The sequence below is a fragment of the Diabrotica undecimpunctata genome, chromosome 3, assembly GCF_040954645.1.
Source record: "Diabrotica undecimpunctata isolate CICGRU chromosome 3, icDiaUnde3, whole genome shotgun sequence".
Classification (NCBI taxonomy): Eukaryota; Metazoa; Arthropoda; class Insecta; order Coleoptera; family Chrysomelidae; genus Diabrotica; species Diabrotica undecimpunctata.
This window is the reverse complement of record NC_092805.1, coordinates 120450074-120477019: the sequence shown is the minus strand read 5'-3', so window position 1 is coordinate 120477019 and position 26946 is coordinate 120450074. Positions and strand designations below refer to the sequence as shown.

General features: G+C 31.8%; 1 protein-coding gene across 3 annotated transcripts in view; it reads right to left on the bottom strand.

Moving 5' to 3' along the window:
• The window catches only part of TBC1D16 (TBC1 domain family member 16), a 118774-nt gene that overhangs the window by 23183 nt on the left and 68645 nt on the right, over positions 1–26946 (bottom strand). For 2 of the 3 annotated variants that reach the window (XM_072526784.1, XM_072526785.1), the window contains exons 4-6: positions 16318–16488; positions 4374–4543; positions 945–1234 (exon numbers count right to left, since the gene is read on the bottom strand). In XM_072526784.1, the coding sequence (XP_072382885.1) occupies positions 945–1234; positions 4374–4543; positions 16318–16488 (631 nt within the window). The remainder of the gene's footprint in view (positions 1–944; positions 1235–4373; positions 4544–16317; positions 16489–26946) is intronic. The other variant, XM_072526786.1, reaches the window with a different exon arrangement.

Sequence of the window (26946 nt, the reverse complement as noted above, 5' to 3'; positions counted from 1 at the left end):
TTCTATAAAAGATTCAGACGATGACGTAGAGTTTTATCAAATGTTTTAGAAAAGTTTTTCTAATTTTTTTTTCTTATCGTAAAAATCGTTTGAAAATTTTTGGAAAAAAATCATGGTATAACTTACAGAAAATCGAAAGGATTCTATAAATTAGATTTTACCTCAAAAAATTACGAAAATTTTCAGGAAATTTTTTTTTTTAATTTTGAGGAAAACTCTACTTGACGCTTCTCAGAATAGTAACAGAAGTGAGCATACAAATTTTCAAATCAATCTGTAAGGCAAAGTCTTAACCCAGTTACAATGAATATATTCCAATAGAGAAATGTCATATTACTGATCAGTTCAAAATTTCGGCTCTATCTCTTGGACTATAAGGAAGCGATAAGTGGTTTGACAGCATAACTGCTTGTGTAGTCTAGTTTTCACAGTGATTCTATATAGGTAACCTATTTGGGTGGAGTTTTGACTTGTTCTTGAATGAATTCAGAATCCAGCAGCCCGCTGAAGTATTGGATTTTTATAATATAATTATTTGACAACCTTTTGTTGGCCAACCACCTAGAGCGGAGTTGAGCCGAAATCCATTGATTTCGTATGTTCCGTTTTAAATTCGTTCAATCTGTATATATATATATATATATATATATATATATATATATATATATATATATATATATATATATATATTATATGCTACAAAAGTAACAAAAATAGCTAAAACGTGTTTAGACTATCTTAATTTTTTTTAAAATTGTGTTTTAAAGAAATAAGAAAATTTTAAATGAGCCAGGTTATATTTTAAATTCCTTGTATGGGAGTAATTAACCATCCAAAAGAAGGAAAGCCTTTTCCTAGACCTGCTCAATTTACGATTTTTTTGGTGACTGTATTATTTGGAAAATAATACAATGTTAAAAAAAGTATAAATATTTTTTACTTACATGTCTCCTAATTTCAGCAATCTGAATCCTTTCTTCAAACGTACTTAAATACGGGTATACATGTAGTAAAAACGGCCATACTTCTTTCCTAATATTCCTATCCATACCCGAGAAAAACACATACTTCCTTAAAGTTAGATCATCTTCTAACTGTCCAGTTTCATTAAATAAACCTCTAAATGTTTCTTCTGTGAGCTTAGTCACTTGTCCTTCCTCGGGATGCAATTCTAACAATGATACTTCTGGTCTGCATACCATAAAATGGCGGTATGGTAGAGTATCGTCTAAACCTAAAATTATATTTTTTATTCCTTCAAGTTTATTTTTTAAAAAAGAAAACATAGCAAGTCATAATTTGCATTTAAAGATATAGGGATCAGGGAGATTGTATATTTTGTTAACAAATTCTGTTTCTCCCATGTCTTAATCCTTTTTTCTAAAGCAGATTAGTGAGAGATTTAATTAACGTTTGGCGTTGAGCAGCAGTAACACAAGTTATGAGGTTAGGCTTAAAATAAATAAAATAATAGAGACGAGGCTAATAGTCAAAAATACATAAGAACAGTTGGATAAACAGAAAGGTAATGTTACTAAGTATTAACGGCAACGTATAACCACCATGTATTTTTTCCCATGTTAAAATAAAAATGTTGGCAATACAAATGGAAATCGCATACACGGATTTGGGAAAGTCTTGAACAAACCTATCGCCAATTATGTAAACAGTCCGACTGCGTGGACAGAAAGAATAATCATTAGGCAAATAAACTCCCAATCAAAGATGAACATTATTCATATATGCTTCAACAGTTGATAACTTTGAAGAAGTTAGAGACGAGTTCTATAATTACTAGTGAGTGTTTCTACTACAAATTCCTAAAAATGAAATCAGGGTAGTTATAGAAGCCTATAACGCCAAGGTTGGAAATGAAAAATATAGTGAGGTCATAGGACCATTTGAATTGGTCAAATAAAATCGAAAGAGGTGTCTTGTATCGGATTGATTTTAACATGTACGAAATATATCCAAAAAACAAGAATTAAAAAAATATAGCTCTATCTTTTAACATTTTGTAAGAAGAAGCATTTAAAGCAGACTTGGAAAATATCAATGAGGACGCACTGATAAATGGAGAACATCTGAGTCATTTCAAATATGTAGACAACACAATAATCTTCACATATAGTATGAAAGGCCTACAGATACTAGTAGCCACTAGTACTAAGGTAGCAGAAACGAGAAGAGAATACGGTCTCAACTTTGGTATTAAAAAAACAAATATTGTGATGGTTAGTAAAAACCATACACCGCCACAACAATTATTAATCATTTCAAAGCCAATAACACAAGTGAACGCTATGTTTATTTGGGTACTAATATAAACGATCAAATATACTCATTCACTTGAAATTAAACAACGTATAGAAAAGGCTAGTAGCAACCTTTGTTAAAATAAGCAAAATTTTCAAGACTCATGATTTTGCGCCATCTAACGAATCGCTAAAATAACCTTTGCGGTCGTAACCGCTAGAAATAACCTTTGCGTAAACGTAACAAGTGGTGATTACTGTTAATCTTGTTATTGTGGTGAGTGCCAAAAAACAAATTTAGGTAGCACCAGTTGCTACTTAAGGTCCATATGGAGACGACCACTCAGGGTCAGCAACCCCAGATGGGAGTTTTACGTTGCCATGAAGTAAACTTGCTTAAAACTTTTACATCATATAAAATTATTTATCAGCAACAATGTAATATATAACAAATTCAATAATATTTAATGATGGATTTTTACCCATATATTTAGTGGCTTCACTTATATATATCTAGTAAGAGTACTGATGATGGAATTTCCATTCCGGAAACTTTCTGTGATGTAGTAAAAAAGGTTTTTTTTTAAATAAATATATAGGGGTATTTAAATTATAAAAGGTTCTTTATAAATAATATTTTTGTTATTTTTAGTATACAGCCGACTAGAGGAAATTCATTTCCTTGTGAATCCAAATGTTAAACTTCATACCCCTCAACATGAGTCAACATCGCTTGTAAAGGCTTTAATGAACCTGCTATTCAAAATTTTTTTTCGTTGCTTTCTGACATGCCTAAAAAGTATAAAATACCCCCAGAACGGATTTACAACTGCGATGAAATGGGTATAATGACAGTTCCCAAGAAAAGATCAAAATACTTATCGCTGCGTGGGAAAAACAAGTTGGGTGTATATCTTCAGCAGAACGCGGCATTCTCGTCACTCAGGAAATTTGTATTTATGCTGCCTACTTTCATTTTTCGAGATCCAGAGCTAAGCCTGAACTGCTAGATGAGGCTTGTCCTGGAAGAAAAGATTTTTATCATTCGTCAGAATGGATGCTAAAGGAGATTTTTTCCAAACGGTTTAACAATTTTATTGAGTTTTCCAATGTATCCATATAATAATTTGCCATCTTACTGTTAGACGGACCTGCCATCCACACCAAAAATCCACACCCAAACTAAACTTGGAAGAAAACCATAAACTAGAAAATACCAAAAAAAAAAATGAAGGTCACTAGCCAAAGAAAATGAAAGAAAAGAGGCAGCAGTTGATAAAAAGAGGAGGACAATGACGCAAGGCATTTATTGCACAGAGTTATACTCGATATCTGAGATTGAAGATGGTTGAGTTGTGTTACGGCACTGTGCCTACGGCCGTCGTCGATTGCGCTGCTCTCGACGCATTTGACAAAGACAGAAGACAGATCACTGTCTAGTCTACTGTCAGCCATAGAAAGAACGGCATATCGGAGTGAATTGTTTACATTTAAATTAATATAAATTGAGTTTAATCGAGGAGTTTTAGTTAGAATACCCAACCCAATCCAAACAAATAAAAAACGTTGTATTTACACAACATAAAAACGTTGTATTTACACAACAATGACGCAAGGGATTTATTGCACAGAGTTATACTCGATATCTGAGATTGAAGACGGTTGAGTTGTGTAACAGGATTGTCATCGTTGGGCTCACGAAGCTTGCGCTGGAGTGGAGAACGATGATGAGTCGTACTTGTGCAATTTTTTTGGGATTAAAATTTTCATTTCTTTTTATTATTAATGAAAGACGGGTAATTTGTTCCTTTTTTAAATTGAATAAATATAATTTACTTTATACACTGTTTCTTCATATTAAAACACTATCCCATTTTACTCAATTAGGTGGGCAAAATGGGATACTTTACATTTTTAAGAATAAAAAAGACTCCATAAAATGGAGTCAATGTGAAAGTTATTGGTAAAAAAAATTGATGCAAGTAGCATATTTAAGGAGTTTCGAGTCAAAGAACTTTAGCTATCTTGTTTTGGGCAACTCTCTTCTAATCTTGGACAATAACCGCAGCTTCATTTAAACGATTGGAGTCAATTGTTAATTTCAAAGTATCTACGAACCTTTGGCTAACTTAATTGTATGCAGCAGTGAATGCCACTGATGCAAAACTTGTGCCAAATGGTCCAGTCCGCCGTGGTGAAAATGGAGTATCTTGTACTGAGATTCTCTGGAAGCTACGACGAGTTGTCCACATGTGCAACTATTGTCACTAAAAAATAATCTAAGAGACCTAAAAATAAAATATAATTGTTAAATAAAATTGTTGTACTGCTACGAAAATTAAAAAAAAAATTTAGTTTTCATTTATATTTTTCATAAATATTTAATTTTTCTATATACGCTGTTAATTTTGACATAAAATTTAACCATTATTTAAATATATCGTAATGACTACAGGCGTTTAAAACATCTGCATTTTGCTTTTTAAGGAGCTACAGGTAAAAAAGAGAGAAAGAGAAGAGTCTCTTAGCTATATAACGGAATGAAAATCGTAAAAAAAGTAATTTTAAATACACTAGATTAGATTATGTGAGGTTGTTAAGGTCATGCAGCCTCATCGCACTTCGACCTATAGAGATCTTTTGTACATACCTTAATCTAGTTGAGCTCTATGCTGGGCTGCAGTGCTATGCAGTTGCATAGTATATGTTCTGCGGTTTCTTTTTCGTTGCTACAGAAACGATAGCTCTCACTATCTGATTTGCCCATTTTTTTGAGATGATATCTCAGAGGGCAGTGAGCAGTGAAAAGGCCACTGACCTTTTTGATTTTTTTTTACTCATTTCAAGGAGGTTTGTTGCAGTAAGCGATACTTTTATGAGCCTTTTTGCTTGCCTTTGTCCTGGTGTATTAGATCAATGTAATCTTAGTTGATTGAGTTCCCACGTTCGGAGTTCCTCTCTGACGTGACTTTTCGATACCCCACAGAAGCGTTCCGAACTCTGGAATGGGGTATTAGCCCCTCCTTTTGCGAGACTGTCGGCTTCCTTATTGTCTGCAATTCTCTTGTGACTTGACACTCACATCAAAGTTACTTTGCTGCGTTCCGCCAGCTTCTTGATGGATTGTTTACAGTCCCAAACTAACTTTGACATACAAGTAAATAACTTTAGAGTCTTTAAGGCGGCTTGGCTGTCTGACAAAATAAAGACTTTTGCTCTACGAGTGCCTCGGTTGAGACATTCTAGACTAATGTCTATAGGATGTATTTCTGCATGAGAGATAGTTGGGGCGTTTCCAAGAGATTTGAATAGCCTGAAATTGGACCCAATAACTCCCACCCCCGCCCTTTCATCCATCTTAGATCCATCCTCATACCATACGAATGAACCTTCTTTCAGTTTCGTTTCAACTTCTTTACCCATTTTGTGGGTTGTTATGATCACTTCAAAGGGTGTTTTGAAGTCGAATTTGACTGGCATAGCATATGTCGGCCTGTTCTTAGAATTCAATGCAATTTCTTCCAGATTTTTCCAGAAAAATCCAGAAGATTTTTAGGTGCCTAACTAGATCTCTAGGTTTAATTTGTGTTTATTTGTGTCTGATGCAGTTTTAAATACACTAATTATTCTAGTTAGATACACAGACATCATGTACCAAATCAGTATGTGATTAAGAATAAAATTCAATCAAATAGAGGTGCAGAAGCATAGTCGGTACGTATTTTAGCCAGAATGCCCAAAAAATAATTTATCTGACAATAACAATTGACAGGTGGAATGGAGTGATAAGCAATAATTGAATTAAATACGGATTACGGATGTTATCAATAGAATTTCTTTTAAAAAATAGCCTGGTATAATTGCGGTTTGAATGTCATAAGAATTTGCGTAGGCGGCGATTATCTGGCTCCATTAAAACCAAATGTACAATATTATTATATCGAAATCAATAGGAAACTCTGAGCATGACAAACTACTATCTTAGCAGGCTACCTAGAAGGTTCTTTATGGCCCCAATAGTAGCATCTGATGTTAAAAAATGCATACACAAATTAAAAAATTCCTTATGTTGTGTTGACTACTATGGTTTTAACAGTAAAATTATTAAGGCATATCTAGATATAATTATTGAACCACTCACAATTATATTTAACAAATGTATTAACGAGGGTTACTGGCCTGATGTATTCAAAATATCAAAAGTAATTTCACTTCATGAAAACGGAAACAAAAATGCTCCAGAAAATTACAGACCTATTACCATAGTACCAATAATAAGTAAAATTTTTGAAATCTTTATTAAAGATCGTAAAACAAATTATTTGGATAACAAATTAATTATATCCAGCTCTCAATTTGGTTGAGAAGCAAGCAGGTTGGAAGGAGTAAAAGAACATATTGTTTACGGTCTTGATGCAGGTACACCTATTAATGAATTAATGTGTGACCTTACAAAATTCAATCACTATTGATAAAATTGAAGTACTATGGAATAAGGAGTACCATACATGACCTTTTAAAATCATATCTTACAGATTGTTGCATTTAATAATCAAGAATCTAATCCTCTAAGAGTTTCAACCGGAGTACCACGAGGTACAGTTTTGGGTTCTTTGCCATTCTTGATATATATATATATATATATATATATATATATATATATATATATATATATATATATATATATATAAATGATTTACCAAGTGCGTTGGAAAATATCAACTGTGTTCTTTTTGCAGATGACACAACCTTATTATGTGTAGAGGTTTTTACCTTTACATAATAAGGTTGTGTCATCATAATGATTACAGTCAGGAAATTTTAGAAAAATCTAAATCCTTGTTTAAATGTAACAAACATTAATTTAAACGAGCAGAAAACCTAGACTTATTTAGTTCCGATAGATGGGTTAAACCATCTGAACCAGTGAAGTTACTACGTGTTATATATATATATATATATATATATATATATATATATATATATATATATATATATATATATATATATAAATATGTTCAAATTATCGGGTAAAGTGGTCTGTAATGAAAATCTTTCTTTTTTCTATGATACTCAATATTTCGCTATTTATTTAATAGCTTCCTCAGGAGTAAACTAAAACAATTTTAACATTACAAAAAATTTCGTACAAAGACATTTTAAAACACTCACAGAAATTAAAAGATTTCGCAAATAAAAAATTTTATTTGCGAAATCTTACAAAAGTGTAACAAAACACTGCATTTAGTTAAATGTAATAAATTAATTTTTTTCATTAATTGTTATTTTTGATATTTCTATACTTTTAAAATATAACTGAGATATTACTTTTAAAATGTGGCTTTGGTGGTGCGACAATATCCATAAAACTAAAGAACCAATGGAACCTTCCAATCAAAGGGAAGATTTACTACCTCTCTGACGATGCCAAACGAATTCTAAAATAAGTTAAAGAAAGTCATTGTTCAGAACTTTCTAAATCAAACGCTTTTTTGCCTTTTAACATGCTTTTTAACGAAGATGCCAAAATCGACCGTTTATGCGATTAGAGGAGAAACATTTTCATTTAGGAAGAAGATAAAAGATAGTGGGAAGTTTAGAAAAATAGAATACTACACATTTTTTTTTCATTTTATTGTTGGTGATGTTTCACTTACTTTTTCCTAGTTCATGCGCTTTATTATCGCAAATCAACGGAATGCTAACTATATTATTCGTTGTTAAGTTTAGAACTCCTATATTTGTCCTAAGCTACCAACTATACTCCAATGGAAAATTAAACTATATTCTCCGTGTATAGAAAATTAAAGAAGCTATTTTTGTAATATAAAAGAAATGTTTGCAGCTGTTCAAATGCAATCAGCATAAACAAATAATTTAATGATAACATGACTTAAATAATCCATCAAATAACAAAACATATGGAACAAAGTCGATAAAGAAACTCAATTACTTAGATAAAATTCACTAATCAACCTTGATATGTAAATAAAAGTTGATTTAAATATTTATTATTCGTTATAAAAAACCTTCCAGTCTATAAATGATTAATATTTATTTATTGTAATGAATGTAAAAAATGAAGGCACGATGAAAAAAAAAGTGTGAAACTAGAGAATTTATCGCTTTAATGCGAATTAACAAAATGTTTTTTAGATCTAAAATAGAGAGCGGACTATATATGTAGGCGGTCCGATAAGTACTTAGCCTTACCGTCCGATGGCGCCACTATATTAAGAGAAATCTACTATCATATTATACATTCTCGTAGACCCCTAATGTCAAAATTTTAGCCGAATCCGACTAGTAGTTTTGTTTCTACCGCGTGTGAAACAGGCGTGTCCGCGGATTTTAGAAAAATGGAAAAAGAGCAATATCGGTCGATGATTCGATTCTTGTTTTTGTGATCGCAACCCTCAAAAATTGGTTTAACGAGTTTCAACGCGGTCGCACATTAGTTTTTGATGAGCCAAGCTCAGCTGTCCCGAAATCGGCTACCACGGAGGATAACGCGACAAATATCAACGATCTCATATTGGCAGACCGCCGACTGAAGGTACGCGAGATAGCTGAGACAGTAGGCATCTCAAAAGACCGAGTATGTCATACCCTGCGTGAAATTTTGCTCACTCCGGACAACAAGCTTAACCGTGAGACCACTTAAGAGCAGAGTTTGACGCTGTTTAAGCGTAATCCGGAGGAGTTTCTACATTTTTTCGTAGCCATTGACGAAACATAAATCCATTGGTACACACCAGGGACTAAGAAACAGTCGAAACATTAGCGGCACCTGGCGAACATGCTCCGAAGGAGGCGAAGACTGTCCTATCGGCCGGAAAGGTAATGGCCACCATTCTCTGAATGAAGCATCGCTGGGTCAAGTGCATCGAGCTAAAAGTAGATTATGTTGAGAAATAAATCGCCACTTTTCCAAAATTTTCGTTTTTCTTTTGTATTCTAAGTACTTATTGGACCGCCCTAGTATGCAAAGTGCATATGGATCCATAAATTGCATATTTTTTCTCATTTCAAACAACATTAGATATTTAAGTTAAGCATTATTTATTTTGCATATTTTAAAATAAATTATATAAAAGTTTAAACTAAGTTTCCTTTTTTAGGTCAGCTTCCCATTATGCTAATTTCAGTACTGATTGTAGTACTGAAAATATTAGTTACCTGCGCGAGTCGATTTAGTATGGAAAATATGGATTTGTGTTTGCAACTATTTTAATTTTAATTAGCATGTAAGCATGCGCTTTACCAATTTTGTATTGATAACCTAACAATGATGTTTGTTTTATGTGATCAGAGTAAACAAAACACACAGGTGAATAATTATGGTGAAAAAGAAGTTAAAATTATGTGCAGTAGCTTTAAGGGTAATAATGATGCGTAAGAAAAAAAATCATACACTTCTTAAAAAAAGTGTATGTGGAGAAAAAATAGATCGAAAGAAAGGGGTTATGCAAAGGAATATTAAATATGTTGAATGCGGAATTATTAGTAAAAGACCCTTTGACATATAAAAACTTTTTATGAATGAATAATAATTTGTTTAAAAAATTGTTACGATCAGTTGAGAATAACCTCACTTTTAGTTAATATTTCATTATTTTTAGTACAAGAAATAAGAACATGCTCTAATTTTTAGTACTGAATCGGTGCGCGCATTTAATTTGTAGATACAATAGTTTTAGTACCAAATTCAGTACTGATTATAGCATAATGGCAAGCAGACCTTAGTTGGAATTTTGTAACTTGGATATAAACGAGCTCATTATATTATCTGTACTTTCCCGATACTATCTGAATTTAATAATTATAGGTTTTCCAAAAAAAGATTATTTTATTAGGGTAGCAAGTCGTAGGTGCCTACCTGCTTTTAAGGGTCTAATATGGTAAATATTAAATTTAAATAAGTCTACCATTAAAAACAAAAATTCTTGAATAAAATGTTTTCCCGAGTTAAAGCTAAGTGGAGATAGAGTATTTCGATAGATAGAGTATAGATATTTCATTTCTTAAATGAGCAACTAAGAAACAAAAGCATCGTGTCCCACAAAAGAAATTTTGCAGGAAAGAGTATTTTTATTGCACAAATTCGCTTGTATTTATTTAAAGACGGACATAGAGAGAATCATCAAAATTCAAAAATTCGTCAGATTTCTTTTTGGTGCTTGAACATTTTTTCTTGTATATAGATTTTATATGCGAAGACGTTTTTAGTCGACCAACATTTAAAAACTGTGACTCATAAGTTGCAGATAAAAATTATTGCATTAGGACCCATTCAACAGTCGATTTATAAATCTCTTAAAATGTTCAAGATCATGATGAATAAAAAAATATTTGTTTAACCAAGACTTTGTAAAGCTCCGTTAGCAGCAAACGTTCCGTTAAAAAATTGCAAATTACACATTTTAGGCAATTTTTGCAAAAATATTGTAACTTCAATATTCCTAACAAGACAACACTAAGAAAGGGCAATGTGAAGCAATGTGAAAGCGTTGTATGGCGGAGTAATTGAGGAAATTAAAGTTTCTGTAAACGATAAGAACTTTTACCTAATTGTCGATGAAAGTGCAGATGCATGTGGTCTATATATAGTGCATCATACAATCGGCGACTTAAAAGATGATGAACCAGGAAAACCTTATTTAATAGCTACAAAACAACTGGAGAAAACCAATAATATGACTGTAACCCGTTTCATTCAGCAATTGCTCTCTGCTTTCTTTTTGCCAAACGAAATAAAAAGTGATAATTTTTTAATATTTTTATCAGATACCGCTTCTTATATGGTAAATGTAGGACAAAATTTAAAAATATTTTATCCAAATATGCTACACGTCACTTTTCTTCTACACGGCATAAACAAAGTAGAAGAAGTTCTTAGAAGTGAATTTGATTTAGTCAATAAATTAATCTCAAACGTTAAAAAAGTATTTTTGAAAGCACCTTTACGAGTGTAAATCTATAAAGAAAAATTACCAGGCATAAGTTTGCCTCTAGAGCCCGTAATGATAAGATGGGGAACATGAATTAAAGCAGCAATATTTTACGCAAATTATTTTGATGTTATAAAAGACATTGTGTTACATATTCAAAATTACTCACAGTGTGTAACGAAAAGTCAAGAACTTTTAAGTAACGTACAAATTGATAAAGATCTTATGTTCGTAAAAGATAATTTTAGTTTTTACACACATTTTTTTGTTTGGAGAAACAAAAGTTTTTAGTTAAAAATTTTGAAAAATATTTAAATAAAAATTTATATGTTTTAGATTTTTAATTATTTTTTTTTCTCATGAACTTTTTTTAGGGAGCCTGGATGAAATTTTTTAAAAATTATGGTTAAAATGGTCAGTTTTATGGTATTTTTCACACACTTTTGAGTGTCATAAAGACATTCAAAACTTATCGTTATTAAAGTATTTTTATTTGTCTAGCAACGAAAAATCAGCAAATTTTAACATAAAACCCTATAAAGCCCAACAAATGCAAAGAAAGAAATGTATTTTAGTTTATGAAATTAAAATAAAAAATCGAATAATATTGTTCGTTTAGTGATGCACGCGGGACGTCCCGTGCCACCCTTTGTCCAGCATTTTCTCCCACAGGAAGGCACGGGACGCGGGACGGGATAGCGATGTTTGCTGAGGAACGGGAAAGCGAGTTTTCTGCGGGTAAATAAATTTATTATTGGACTGCCCCGACAAAAAAATGAAATTTATACTGATAAAAACAAGGACAAAGAATTCAATCTTATTAAAATTTTCTTTGCAGTTAGATCTTCTATCTTTCAAAGTCAATATGGCATTTAAAACAACTTTAGTCGCCAGGTTAGCATCAAGAGATTTTGTTTGTAGAAGCCGGCTTAGTGGCAAAGTTAATTTTAATATGTCAATCAGTGACATCATTGGCACTAGAAACTCATATGTGTATAAAGAGTTAAGCAAAGTTGATGCCAGTGTAGCAGTCTTGGGATCCTTCTATATTGAGATAGATATTAGTGCTTCAATTATATGTAAAATGCTAGATTTGAACTGGATTGTACTTTCATGGTGCTCATCCCATCGTGTTTCGCATAAACTTATTAAATTTTGTCCGAGTTTCAGTTTTAAAACTTCATTGTCTTGGCTGACATGAAAAAAATGATATTACTGACCTCATTGTTCCCACTGCGTTTGTAATGGACTATACATTAATAGAAGTTGAAAGGGAGTTGTTTAAAATATAATTTAGGCAAGGACATCTAACTGCATTTGTTGCAACCTTTTTCATTTCTGTTACTGGTTCAATCTACGAAAACATACCCTGGAGCTGATATAAATAGCGATCACAATCCAGTTATAATAGATTTTAGATTAAAAAGATTTCTCCAAGTCAAAAAGAAAACAGTGACAAGAAAAATAGACATCTCACAACTGAAGAACCCTGAACAGAAAAAAGAAATAAGTATCAAGCTTGAGGAAGAAATAAAAACGATCGAAAACTTGGTACAGGCAGACATTGAAGTAACATGGACTGCTCTAAATACAAAAATAACAAAGATACAAGAAGAAGACATCGGGTTCATAAAACACAACAAAAAACAAGAATGGATAACGCAAGAGATCATGGACCTCATGGACGTAAGACGAAAACATAAAACAAGCCCAATAGAATACAAGTGAATCAACAAAATCATTAGAAAAAAGTGCAGGGAGGCGAAAGAAAACTGGATGTCAACAAAATGCCTAGAAATCGAACAACTTCAGGAAAAATACGACACCTTTAATATTCATAAAAAAGTAAAAGAAATGACAGGTAGACACAAAAAGAGTCAAGCAACAATATTAAAAAATGATAATAACGAAATAATTATGGGTACAGAAGACAAACTAGAGAGATGGAAAGAATACATACAAACTCTTTTAGACGACGATAGACCTTGTTCTCCACCATCCACAGATAATCGAATAAATGAAAAAGGCCCAGAAATAACCAAAGAAGAAGTGATTCACGCAGTAAAATCTCAGAAAGATGGAAAAGCCACCGGTCCAGACAATATCAATGTCGAAATACTAAAATTAATTGCAAATAACGAAAGTAAATGCCTAGATTTAATAACAGCACTATTCAATAAGATATATGACACAGGTAAAATACCAACAGACTGGCTAAAATCAACATTCGTAGCATTACCAAAAAAATCGAATTCCTCACAATGCGGTGATTGTCGAATATTAAGCTTGATGTCTCATGTCCTTAAAACTTTTCTCAGAATTATCCATACAATTTACAAGAAGTGCGAGTTCCAGATGAGTGACACTCGATTCGGATTTCGAAACGGATTGGGAACACAAGAGGCTCTTTTTGCTTTAAATATGTTAACGCAACGATGCAGAGACATGAATGTAGATGTATATGCATGTTTTATTGACTATGGAAAAGCATTTGACTGCGTTAACCATCAAAAGATGATCGAAATTCTGAGAACAACTGGAGTTGACGAACAAGACTTGCGAATTATCTCAGAACTATAGTGGCACCAAACGGCAACAATTGAAATAGAGTACACAACATCCGAAGACATACAAATCCGACGAGGAGTGAGACAGGGTTGCGTCTTATCACCGCTACTGTTTAATTTGTATTCGGAATCTATATTCAGCGAAGCATTAGACGAGGTCCAAGGCGAAATTAAGATTAATGAAATCAGATAGACAGCATCAGATATGCTGACGATACCGTCTTAATAACAAGAAACGCACAAGAACTACAAAATATAATAAATGCGGTAGTTCACCACAGCGAAATGTTCGGCTTACATTTAAACTTTTCCAAAACTAAAGCTTTAGTATTTTCAAAGACACCAATAAACGTACAGGTGTATGCCAAGGGTCAAATAATAGAACAGGTAAATTCCATAAAATATTTGGGAGCAAATATCGATAGTCAGTGTAATCCAAAAAAAGAAATCCTATAAAGAATCGAACAAGCAAGGAAAACATTCATGAGCATGAAAACATTTTTTACAAGATCATTCCTTAGTCTACAGCTTAGAATTCGAATGATCAGATGTTACGTTTTTTCTGTCTTACTGTATGGCTGTGAAAGTTGGACAATGGACTCTGTAATAGAAAAAAGAATAGATGCCTTTAAGATGTATATATACAGACGAATGTTGAGAATTCCATGGGTACAAAGAGTTACTAATGTTGAGGTACTTCGTCGCATATGTACACAAAAAGAATTACTAAGAATAATCAAAGAGAGGAAAATGCAATACTTGGGTCATGTGCTGAGAGGCGAAAGATATGAATTACTTTAAGTTATACTGGAAACAAAAGTACAGGGCAAAAGATCAGTAGGAAGACGCCAGAACTCGTGGCTAAAAGACCTGAGGAGATGGTTCGACCGCTCATCCGCAGAAATCTTTCGCGCAGCAGTTTCCAAAACTACCAAAAATACTGTTATTTGGATCGCCAACATTCGAAAGAAGACGGCGCCTTGAGAAGAGAAGACTGGTTCAGAGCGTTGCTGTTCAGAGCTGATTACGCTTCAATTGGCAGTACCGATTCCTACAAATTTCTTCGGATTTTTCATGTTCTCATAAGCGTCAATGAACTTGACAAAGTCTTTACAATTGTTTTTATTGTATATGTATCTCAAATTTAGAGAAAACTATAAACGTTTGAACTGAAAATATTTAAATTTATATTTTTTTAAATTCTCGGGAGGGGCCATAGCCCCCATGGCCTCCTCTCTGGATCCGCTCTTGAGTTGTAGAGACAAAAATGAATGAGAACGGTATTTTTTGATTATTTTTATTGTATCAAATCGATATTGAGTAAAATGATCACAATATTGAATGAAATTACATAAAAAAAGCTTTAATTTGAACTATGCTACATTAAATTTTACGCAATAGTTTATGCAAAATTGACGATTGAATGTCCAAAAATTGTGAATTTTTCGCCACTTTAAATTTTTGAAAGACCTTTTATAAAAATTATTTTTTTATGCAAAATAGAATTATATTGTAGCTCTTTTTATTACAAATCGAATGATACTTCCTAACAACGTCAATTCATTTTCGGGATACGTTTAATTGTTCGTAAAAATTGTCAAATTTTTATAAATTTTACAGGTCCAGAACTTTTTTTCTAAAAAGATGGAGATCTAATTTCAAGGATTCTCTTGTTGGTCAACTAAGTATATTTTTATATAGGAACAAAATAATTGCTCAGAAGGTTTTTCAACCCGTTATTTATTGCTTTAAAGTAGGGGCGACTTTTGCATTATAAACTAATTAAGCCACAACGCTCCCTATGCAGTACATTCATTTTTAATTTATTGATTTCTATAGCTGCAGTCAATACAAAGATTAAAAAAAAGTTTTCTACGACCATTAGAAGTGGAGTTAACTTAATTTGTTTAAAAATTCAACGCTGCTGTGTTTATAACAATTAAGAATTAAAATTGACGCCATTCAATAGTTAAAGGCCTATATTTTATGAAGATATAATTTTTATTTAAAAAAATTGCTATCTATAGTTAAAAACGTGAGTAAATTTGACTGTTTTTTCGAGTAGCCGAATCGGCTAGGTTTTGGTTGGTTCTCCTGTCGGCCCGGCGCACTAGTCCAAGTTGTAGAGACAAAAATTAATGATTTTGAGCATCAGTTAGTGAATTTTTGAAACCAACACAACGTTATAAAGGGCGATGCCTGGAGTAAAGAAAAAGAGTAAAAAAAGATTCCTAAGACCAATAAAAGTGGAGTTAGCTTAATTTGTTTAAAAAATTACAACTGCTGTGTTTATAACAATTAAGAATTAAGTATTTTTGAATTATTATTAATTAATTAGTTATTTAGTATTATTAATTGGCCAAAACAAGGTGCGCCAGTAATCAGTACCAAAGCTTTACGGTTTAGTGTCTGGTAGATAAAATAAAATGATAAACAACAATGGATTGCTGCTTAAATTCTCCTCATTAGTTTAAAATAAATATGAGAGTTTTTATTTCAGCAAAGTTATTAATTAAGTATATGGATTCTCTTATGTGTACTTACCGCATTTGGCTGAGATCTACGCTAAATCTTCTACATTTGTGAACCTGTTTTGGCTGCAAAATGGGTGAATTACTAACGCTATCTGGAAAGTATAGATTGTGCTGTTGCATTAAATATTCTGGTGTTGATAGCCAGTTTGATTGGCTGTCTGAAGAAGTTACTGATTCTGATCTGAAATAGTAAAACATTTAAATTTAGTTTTATAAAAATAACAAATATAAAATACAAAATGTTATACTCATATTTTTTTAAATTGAACGAACAAAGAACGAACAAGTCCATTATAATTTCTATACATAAAAAGGAAGATAGAACTAAATGCGCAAATTATAAAGGAATATCTTTGTTAGAGGTAATATACAAAGTGCTCGGCATACTAATTAAACAACAATTATAAATATATGTGCAGAATAATCTAGGAGAATACCGATACTCCAGTCACTGTGGAGGAAAAGAGGTCAATACCTCTAAATTTTGTATAACTGAATCGATTTTGCTAATAATTTGGAATTAGGCTTATCTTACCTCCCTCTTCAAAAGGTATGTATGCGATAAGTGAGCTTTTTATTTTTAAGGGGTGAAATCACCCCTTATTGAAAATAATGAAAAAAATTTATATTAAAGCATTTTATGGATTTAAATCGTATTAAATTAGGTAATTGAAATATTGTCAATTATATTAATGGATATTGCGTACATTGTCAACCCTTAAATAATCTTAAAAAAAACCCCTTTTAATAAAAATAATTGTAAAAAATCGTTTAACAGGTTCAAACGCTTTTGTAGTGCATTTATATCATCTACAATGTAATTATCTGCTTATATAAAATAATTTTGGTTGATTGCAACACTTCAACCCTTAAAAACTACCCTCTATGTCAAAATATATGAAAAAATCTTTTTAAACAACTTCAAAAGTTTTTAATGTACATTTATATTCAAAAATTCCTTTATAAAATATTTTTTGATTGGTTGCTTATTTTCAACCCTTAAAAACCACCTCACCACATGATAATTTAACTGCACTATTTTTAGTTGTGGCTTTAATAAACGATTCGTATCGCATTTGTTCAAGTAATGATGAATAATCTTCGACCTTATTCATTTTGTTCATGTGGGTGTCTTTGGCAATGCCATACAGCAAAATTGTACAGTATCTCCCAGCTTCTAAAATGTCTTCGAGATCTGACGTACTCCTGTCATTGGCACTCATTGGCGGCTTGCCCACGCAACTTCAAAGGAGTGTCGGTTCTCTGTGTTCGTTAGTTCTCTGAAGCAAATGTTCAGTTTAGAGGTGCCTATATTATATACGTAACATATATTCTTCTTCTTCTTCTTAGTCGTTAACCTGATGCAGGTATCGTGATATCATGAAGCTATTAGCTAAATTTCCCAATGTTCCTCCAAGTTGTTCTATCTTCTGTCATTCTAGCACATTCTGACAATGGAGCGCCAATGGTAGCAACAATATGGTCCGTGTATCGTGTGGGAGATCTACCTCTACTTCTTTTGCCTTCTACTTTTCCCTGGATAACGTAACATATATATGTATGTATGTATGTATTATATACATATTTGTGTGAGTGTTAGTGTGTCTGTTACCAGTTTTTCGAATATACTTTTATATATATAAAAAGCTATATTAATAGCTATGAATAAAGCTTTTATATATACAGAAAATAAGTTGATGCTCCAAAATATAAATAACATGCTCCAAAATTTTTTTAGAATAACTCCGTTAATTTTTAAGCTACAGTGTCCATTAAAAAAATATTTTGAAGGTAATTTCAAAAGCTACAAGACTAAGTAGATTAACATATGTTAAAATTCTTTCTTTTTAAATAGTAAAGGGCCAAAGTGCTGATTACAGGTGTGTCAGCCGCTAAATCTCAAACTTCAATTGGCTATATCTCTATTATTTTTCGAGTTACAACAAAAATAAAAAAATCAAAACTTTTTTTAAGAAAAAAACTACATTTTGGTATAGAACTATTTTTCACGTATCTCTTATAGTTTTAGATTTATTTTGAAAAAATGTAAATTTTTAGATTATTAAAAAAAAGATTTTTTAATTTAAACATGATTTTTTCAAAAGATACGCATTTTAAACAGGCTAAACTTTTAAAACTTATAAATAACACTAAAATAAAATGAATTGTAGAAGATATACGTTTAATTTCAATTCTGATCGAAATAGTGTTACTTATACTGCTCATTTTTTTTTAAAACGCTAGAGTAATTCAAATTCTTTCCTTCGTATTTCGCTTTGTTTTAATCGAAATGGCTTTTAACATAGCTCATTTTAAAGGTTTTTTCTAGCTCTTTAAAAAGTATTGTATGAGTTTTTATCAAAAAAGATGTCCATTTTCCGATATTTGATGTTAAATGCATCGAGTATAGTATCCCTAAAACAAAAAGTCATTTTCAAACAATTATAAATCGCTTAGTATTGTACCTACTTATAAAACTTAATTAAAAATACATTCTCTTTGTTTTTTTATAGGCTTTATTTTTGCTCATTATAGATTTTTCAATAAAATGCTTTGTTTTTGAGTTATTCGTACAAAATCATTGGAAAGCATGTTCTTTTTTGCGAAAAGTTTACTTTTTCAAGTGCGTATAACTCAAAAAGTACTAATTTAGCGAAAAACATTTATATGACATTTTTTGTTTAAAATTTGATTCTATATCAATTCCCGGGGTTATTTTGAGTGTAAAAAGTTTAACCTCCTAGATGGGGTGCCAACCACCCCAGGGGTAGAAGCACACATCGGCACCATATAACTTATGTTTTTTGAGTAATTTACTACCCACTGTAAAAATTTCAGATAAATCGGTGCGGTTATAAAAAATTTAAAAGGAAAATGCCACAGTAACTGGACTACGAGGAGCATTTCGCAAGGGATTTCGCACTCCTGATCAATTGCTATGAACACAAAGTTTCAGTAAAAGTACTTTCATTGATTACAAAGCCGCCTAAGATATAATAGACAGAAACAAATTAATAGAAACGCCAAAAGAATCCAAAGTGCCAGAAAAAATAGTAAGATTGATAAAAATAAAAATTACAAAAAATATTTGTGCAGTGAAATGCAATGGTACAGTCTCAGAAGAATTCGAGGCGAAAAACGTGTTTGCCAATGAGACCCTTTGCCTACTTTACTATTTAATATAGTTCTAGAAAAAATTAAGGCTTCGTGGGATAAACAGGTCCGATAAACAGAATACTTTTACAGGCCTGTTAACGCTATATACTTTATACTTTTCATTAAAAATAATTTTAGTTTTTGCTACACGTTCTTTACCGATCTTTTTTTGTTATTATACATTTTGTCTTTCGCTCGTTAGTATATAAGTATTTAAACTCTTAAGAACATTCAATTTTGTTTTTTTTTTGAGTATTGAAATGATAGCGCATTCATAAAGTGTGAAAACGTTTTAGACAAATAGAAAAGCTCGGGTTCGTTCGGAAAAATATTCCCATTACATTTTTTGTTTAGTTCGACTTTAGTTCATTAGTTCAACTTTTTTTAATTAATTCTTTTTGTTTAAAAAAAGGTATTGTAATAATAAATTTTATAATAATTTTATAATAAATTTTATAATAAATTTAATAATAAAATTAATTTTGTATTATTTTTTGTTGCTTATTTCGTCACTATAAAATATGGTATATGTGGCGCCATCTATAGGTCAAATCTAATAATATATTCTTATTTATCGTTATCTTCTTATATACTAAAACGCTAAGCTGTTTTCTTGTCCACCACTTTACTCAAAAACCATATTAGATAATTAAAATATTTTTTCGGAATATTATTATAATTACGTATGAGATTGTCAAGATATACTTTTGGCACAAAAATTCACTTCCGGTTTTGAGATGACCGGAAGTTAAAATTTACTTTAAGTTTTAGACCCCACAATGTATATATGGATCGAAAGGTCTCGTCGAGACGAATCTAAATATGTACTTCCGGTTGCGATCCGACAACGGAAGTGACCCGAAACGCGCATAAAACGTCAAGATATAGCAAATCTTGACACCGGATTCGTGATCAGCATGCAAAATTAACTGCTAAATGATAACATTGTAACAAAAAACATTGTTTTCGACGAAATATTTCGTGATATTTAATACAATTTTTACTTGCATTATTATTGATGAATTTTATGTATATTCTTGCTTATATTGTTTGTATTGATCTCTTAATTTTTCTCGCAAAATAAAAATTTCATTTAAAAAACTCGATGTCGAGTTGGTCCGCTAGTATATACTAAAACGCTAAGCCGTTTTCTTGTCCACCACTTTACTCAAAAACCATATTAGATAATTAAAATATTTTTTCGGAATAATATTAGTATTACGTATGATATTGTCAAGATATACTTTTGGTACAAAAATTCACTTCCGGTTTTGAGATGACCAGAAGTTAAAATTTACTTTAAGTTTTAGACCCCACAATGTATATATGGATCGAAAGGTCTCGTCGAGACGCATCTAAATATGTACTTCCGGTTGCGATCCGACACCGGAAGTGACCCGAAACGCGCATAAAACGTCAAGATAGAGCAAATCTGACACCGGATTCGTGATCAGCATGCAAAATTAACTGCTAAATGATAACATTGTAACAAAAAACATTGTTTTCGACGAAATATTTCGTGATATTTAATACACTTTTTACTTGCATTATTATTGATGAATGTTATGTATATTCTTGCTTATATTGTTTGTCTTTCTCGCAAAATAAAAATTTCATTTAAAAAACTCGTCGGAGTTGGTCCGCTAGTTTATATCTAATAATATATTCTTATTGTACCTACACTACACAACACTCTGTAGCTCAGAGCAAACTATATTTGATAAGATGTGAATTGCTTTTATAATATATTAAAATGTAATGAATGATTACAATGGAACCAGTAGTACTGAATTGTGATAATAACCACACTATTTTAGAATCATTTTTTTAATCCAAAAAATATACATACCTACAGTTTTTAGGTCAAGGAAACATGAAACGAAATGATGCCTCTAAATAGTAAGTTAGCTGCAGAACATAAAATTACCAAAGAAAAAAATACGCTTAAAACTTTAAATGGTAGCAGGCCAGTAAATGAACGTGAAATATGGCAATACCGTGTAATTTTCCCATGTTACCACCGAATTGCATGAAAATTTGGATTCAAGTTCTACTTACCCTCCACTTCATTTTTGAACTTGTGCCGTTGGTTTATTTTAATTTTTTAGGGGCGAAAACTTCCGTATAATTTTAAATTAAGGCGGACAATTGATTCAAATCGTCTTTTAGCTAAGAGAATGAATATAAATTAACATTAAACAACATTATTTTATGATTTTATCACAGTTTAATCGCTAAATCTCGCACCTTAGAATAGTTATAATTAAAACAATGTAAAAAATTAAAACAATTAAAACCACCTTGTCTCCAGGGATTTGCATGGAAATTTGAATTTAGGTTATACTTACTCCAGACTTCAAAGTTGGTCTTGTGCTGGTGGTTGCTTTTTATTTTTTAGATGTGGAAGCAATTTGGAATTATTTAAGTATACACTGTCAATAAATTTATATTTCTTTACTGTTCTAATTTTTTACCGCATACGTTCTACCATTATAAATCTACCCTTGCAAAGAGATTCGATTAGTTGTAGTATTTTTTTTATTGAAACTATAAATACAATAATCTTTTTAATAAAAATGTTATGAATTTATTTTATTTCAACTTTTAAAACAACCCTTATTAGTTTGTAAGGATGGGTGAAAGTATGTCTGTGTCGTAATAGTAGATTATTTGTATCTTAGAATGCTCCAGTATACCAACGCTTTCTGATATCTCCTAAAATATGTGATTGGTTTTTTACTCATAACTTGGCTAGCTTTTAAGATATGAAGTACTTAAAAAACTATTTTGAAGGTTCTTTTAAGGACAAGAAGATCATTTATATTTATTTTTTTACCCTTATTTTATAAAGTGATGTAGTTGAAAGGACTTGAACGAGTTACTAATCACGATTGTATGCAAACTTTGAACCGCCATATCTTAACCAACCAGTATCAGAAAAAAAACTAAAATATTCAAAAAAGCAAAATCTATATTTTTTTTATTTTTGATATTTTTCGTATCCCTAATACTTTTAAGTTATTTTAAAAAGAAGTTATTTTTTCAAAATTTCAAACGAAATTTTTTCAAAAGTAAGCACTTTCAACCGGTAAAAATTACAGATAATAAGTATAAACAATACATAAATAAAGTAAATTGTAAAGCGGCAACGATTATTTTCATTAGGAAGTGGTTTTCACGATGTTTTTACCAAAATAAAAGGGATTAAATTTATTCTGAGTGTAACTCGCTTAGTTTTGATGCTAGAAACTTTTTCAAACAACAAAAATAAAGCTTTTTTGAACGATTTAAAAAGCTTTGATTAACTTTCCCTGAAAAGTGCTTCATTTTTTGGTTATTTCATGTTGAAATATTCGATTTGGAATTTGACAAATAAGAACCTACTTTATGAGTGACAACTCTGCTTGTTATTTGTGTTTTTATAAGCTACATTTTGCTAAGAATATTTTTTTCTATAAAATACTTACTTCTGAGATATTTGTGAAAAACCGTCCGAAAACGTGGTTTTTATTTTGAAAAATGAACATTTGACTCGCCAATATCTCAAAAAGTATTGACTGAGTGAAAAAACTCTATAAAATAAAAGTTGTTTAGAATTAGTCAATTTATCTATTTCCGGACTTACTTTGAACGTATATTTTTTTTGCTCCCGAGAAGGGCATTCACCCCCCCAAGTAAAAGCAACCCTGGGCTCAAGTCCAAAAGTGAAGCAGAGGGTAAGAGGAACCTAAATCCAAATTTTCATGCAAATCCGCCATAACGAGGAAAATTACACTGCAATACAGTCATCTACTGGCGTATAATAGCAGTTTAAAGGAGCAGAATAGAATGAATAACCATTTCTTATTAATTATTGTATTATTAATCTAACTGGTTGAAAAATGTTTTTCTGTTTTTCTTTATTTTCTTTATTATATTTATACTGTATTTTCCTTATTAGTATAGTTAGAATCTTATTCATTTGAATTCTATAACAATTGTTGGACTTAATTAGTCGTCCTAATGAATGTAAACACCATTGTAAAAAACTTAAAAGTACTATCTAATGTATATAAATAACTTAGTTGGACAAGGTTTCCACTGTTTTATCATTGTTTAGTCATTGCTATTTTCTTGACCTAGAATAGATAAATACAATCAAAAGGTTTTCTTTGAAAAAGCAATAAACTTCTAGGCTAAAAATTAAATTCGGCGGCAATACTATACTCCTTACTTACCCCGGCGCTGACATAAACTCAAATCACAATTTACTCTGCTCCAAAATACAAATTAAATTAAAGAAATTAACAAAGCCAACTAAGCCTTGTAAGATATATCTCGACCCCCTGAAGAACCCTTAAACGCGGGAACACATATCACAGCAGATAAATAGTAAAATACACAGAATACCAAATATACCAAACGAAAACAGAACCATTAACGAATGCTGGTATGATATTCAAAACTCGATTTTAGAGAACGTACAAGAGTCTTTGAAAACACCTACCATGTTGGCAAAAAATGAGTGGATGACACAAGAAATTCTAGACCTGATGGAAGTTCGACGGCAACACAAAAATAGAAATATCGAATACCGTGAAATCAATAGAAGCATAAAAAGAAAAATTAAGCAAGCCAAAGAATCCTGGCTTAAGAATTTATGTAAAGAAATAGAAGACCTCCAAAAAAAGCATGACAGTTTTAACCTCCACAAGAAACTTAAATATACTGCCGGAATTAGAAAACAGAAAAATGCTCACATACTTAAAAGCGCGGACGGAAAAATTTGTGATCACGAACAACAGTGCAAAGAATGGGAGAGATACATCACTGACCTTTTTGACCATGCTTCTAGAGAAAATGCTCCAAATACTGCCTGTGACAACCAGTTAGACAGAGGTCCCAGTATAATGAATTCGGAAGTCAAAAAGGCAATACAGCAAGCCAAAAACAATAAAGAACCTGGACCAGATCAAATCCCTGCTGAGTTACTTAAACTTTTGGATGAGGAAAGCATTGCCTGTTTAACCACTTTTTTCAACAAAATTTACAACGAAGGAAAAATACCAGATGATTGGTTAGAGTCAGTTTATAACATTACCAAAGAAAAGCAGGCCCACCAAATGCAGCGATTTTAGACTAATCAGTTTGATGAGTCACACACTGAAGATACTCTTACGAATTATACAAAACCGAGTATTCCTTCTATGCGAAAGTAGGATGGGTAATAAGCAATTTGGATTTAGAAACGGTCTAGGAACTAGAGAGGCATTATTCTGTATGCGCGCTCTATTACAAAAAAGTTGTGAATTCCAAAAGAATGTTTATGTTTGTTTCATCGACTTCGAGAAACCGTTCGACAGAGTACAACACGATACACTTTTCGATTACCTACGGGCAGCAGGACTTGACCACTATGATATAAGACTGCTGAAATACTTATATTACAATCAAGTAGCCTCTATCCAAATTGAAGACAGTCCGACTGAAAAAATATCCATCAAACGTGGAGTACGGCAGGGTTGTGTTTTGTCACCCACTCTTTTTAATCTGTACTCTGAAGAAATCTTTAGGGAGGCTTTGGATGACAGACAAGAGGGAGTAAGACTAGGTGGAGAAGTAATCAACAATATTAGATACGCTGACGATACAGCCATTCTTGCAGAAAATTTACAAGATCTCCAAACATTACTAAATCTAGTCAGTGAAGCAAGTTATCGGAGAAGCCTAAAAATCAACATTTCAAAGACAAAGTGGATGGCAGTTGGAAAGATCAATATAGATCAAATTCTGATTTCTCTTAATGGAGAGGAGATCGAAAGGGTAAATCATTTCAAATACCTTGACAGCTGGTTAAATGTAAATTGTGATTCTGATGAAGAGATAATAACCAGGATCGAAATATCACGTAAGGCTTTTATGACCTGGAAACCAGTTTTATGCAATGTCGATGAATATTCGTAAGAAGGTCCTGAAATGTTATGTGTGGTCCATCCTATTGTATGGTTGTGAGACATGGACGTTAAAAACCATAATGCTAAACAAGAAGGAAGCATTCGAAGTGTGGTGCTATAGACGAATCCTAAAGATATCGTGGGTTTCCCACACTTTCAATGAAGATGTTCTTCAAATGATCAATTCAGAACGTCTGCTCATAAACACCATAAAGAGGAGAAAAACAGAATACTTCGGCCATATAATTAGAGGACCTAAATACCATCTACTTCGCCTTATAATACAAGGAAAAGTGGAAGGAAAGTGATGGATTGGTCGAAAGAAACTTTCATGGCTGCGTAAATTTAGACAATGGTGTGGTTCCACAGTAGAAGAATTATTTCGCCCAGCAGCCGACAGAGAAAGGTTTCAGGAAATTGTAAACATGATGAGGGCCAACGTGTGAATACGGACACGGCTATTTCAAAGAAAATCTCATAAACTCGGAGTGTGGTTAGTGCTAAGTAAAGTAACTTAGCAGAGAAGAAAAAGTGGAACGAGCTAGTATAAATAAAAACTCAAAGTGCAATATATGAATAAAACAAAAAACTTTAAACAAATGTTGACCGAGAAACAATTAAATCCTTAAAAAAGTACCTACAAGCTGGGATAAACCGTAATGTGAATTAAAAGAAAATACTATTTTAGTTGCGCTGATCTTATTACTGGTAAGATATAGAAATGGTTGCAATCAAAAATATAAATTAAAGATTGTTAATATTAAAATTTTTAATTAAACCAATTTTCTTTCGTCATAATATACTAACGGTAGTTAAGGCTAAGATATTTTTCATTGAATCACTTGTGTTTTTTCACTAATGTTTGGTCGTGAACTAAGTTTGTCGCGGTTTTATCCGCTTGATCTTCTATTAACGTTTCTTTGAACGTTAAAAAGTCTTAACGCTTTGGTGTTGGTGTGGTTTTGAAATGTCCCCTGATGGGAATTGGCAAAAATGGGAATTTAGTAATTGTTTCTGTGAAAATGACGATGACCGAATTCCAAAGAAAGAAATACGTCGTGGACCAAAAACAACAGACGTTATCGAAACAATCATTCATTCTTTTTTTTTTGACATCCAGCATAAATGACGAATATTTTGAGGTTTCTTGAAGAGACAAGCCGAAAAATCTCTTTTTTCGTTTATATTTCAAATAAACATTTATTTTAGACCCCCTCCAGGAGCACTAGCTATTGCCCAGTCCATGTTAGTTGACCCGATGTGCATTTAATGATGGAGATAGAGTGCGTTTTGTTTCGAAGCCATCTAGCCGTATAGCAGTTTGTTCAGTCCTATGGGTTTTTATAGTCAATATATGATCTCGCCGATAATGGATTCAAGGCTCTGAAATTCCCAGCATATACCTAGTTGGTAAAATTATATATTTCCTACAAGCCACACACGCGTTTGGATAATCCAGGTTGTACCAATTTAATATTTTTTTTTGAGTAGTCAAGATTATCTATGAACTAAGGAACAGTAATATGCTTTTAGTTTTATTGTTTTTATTA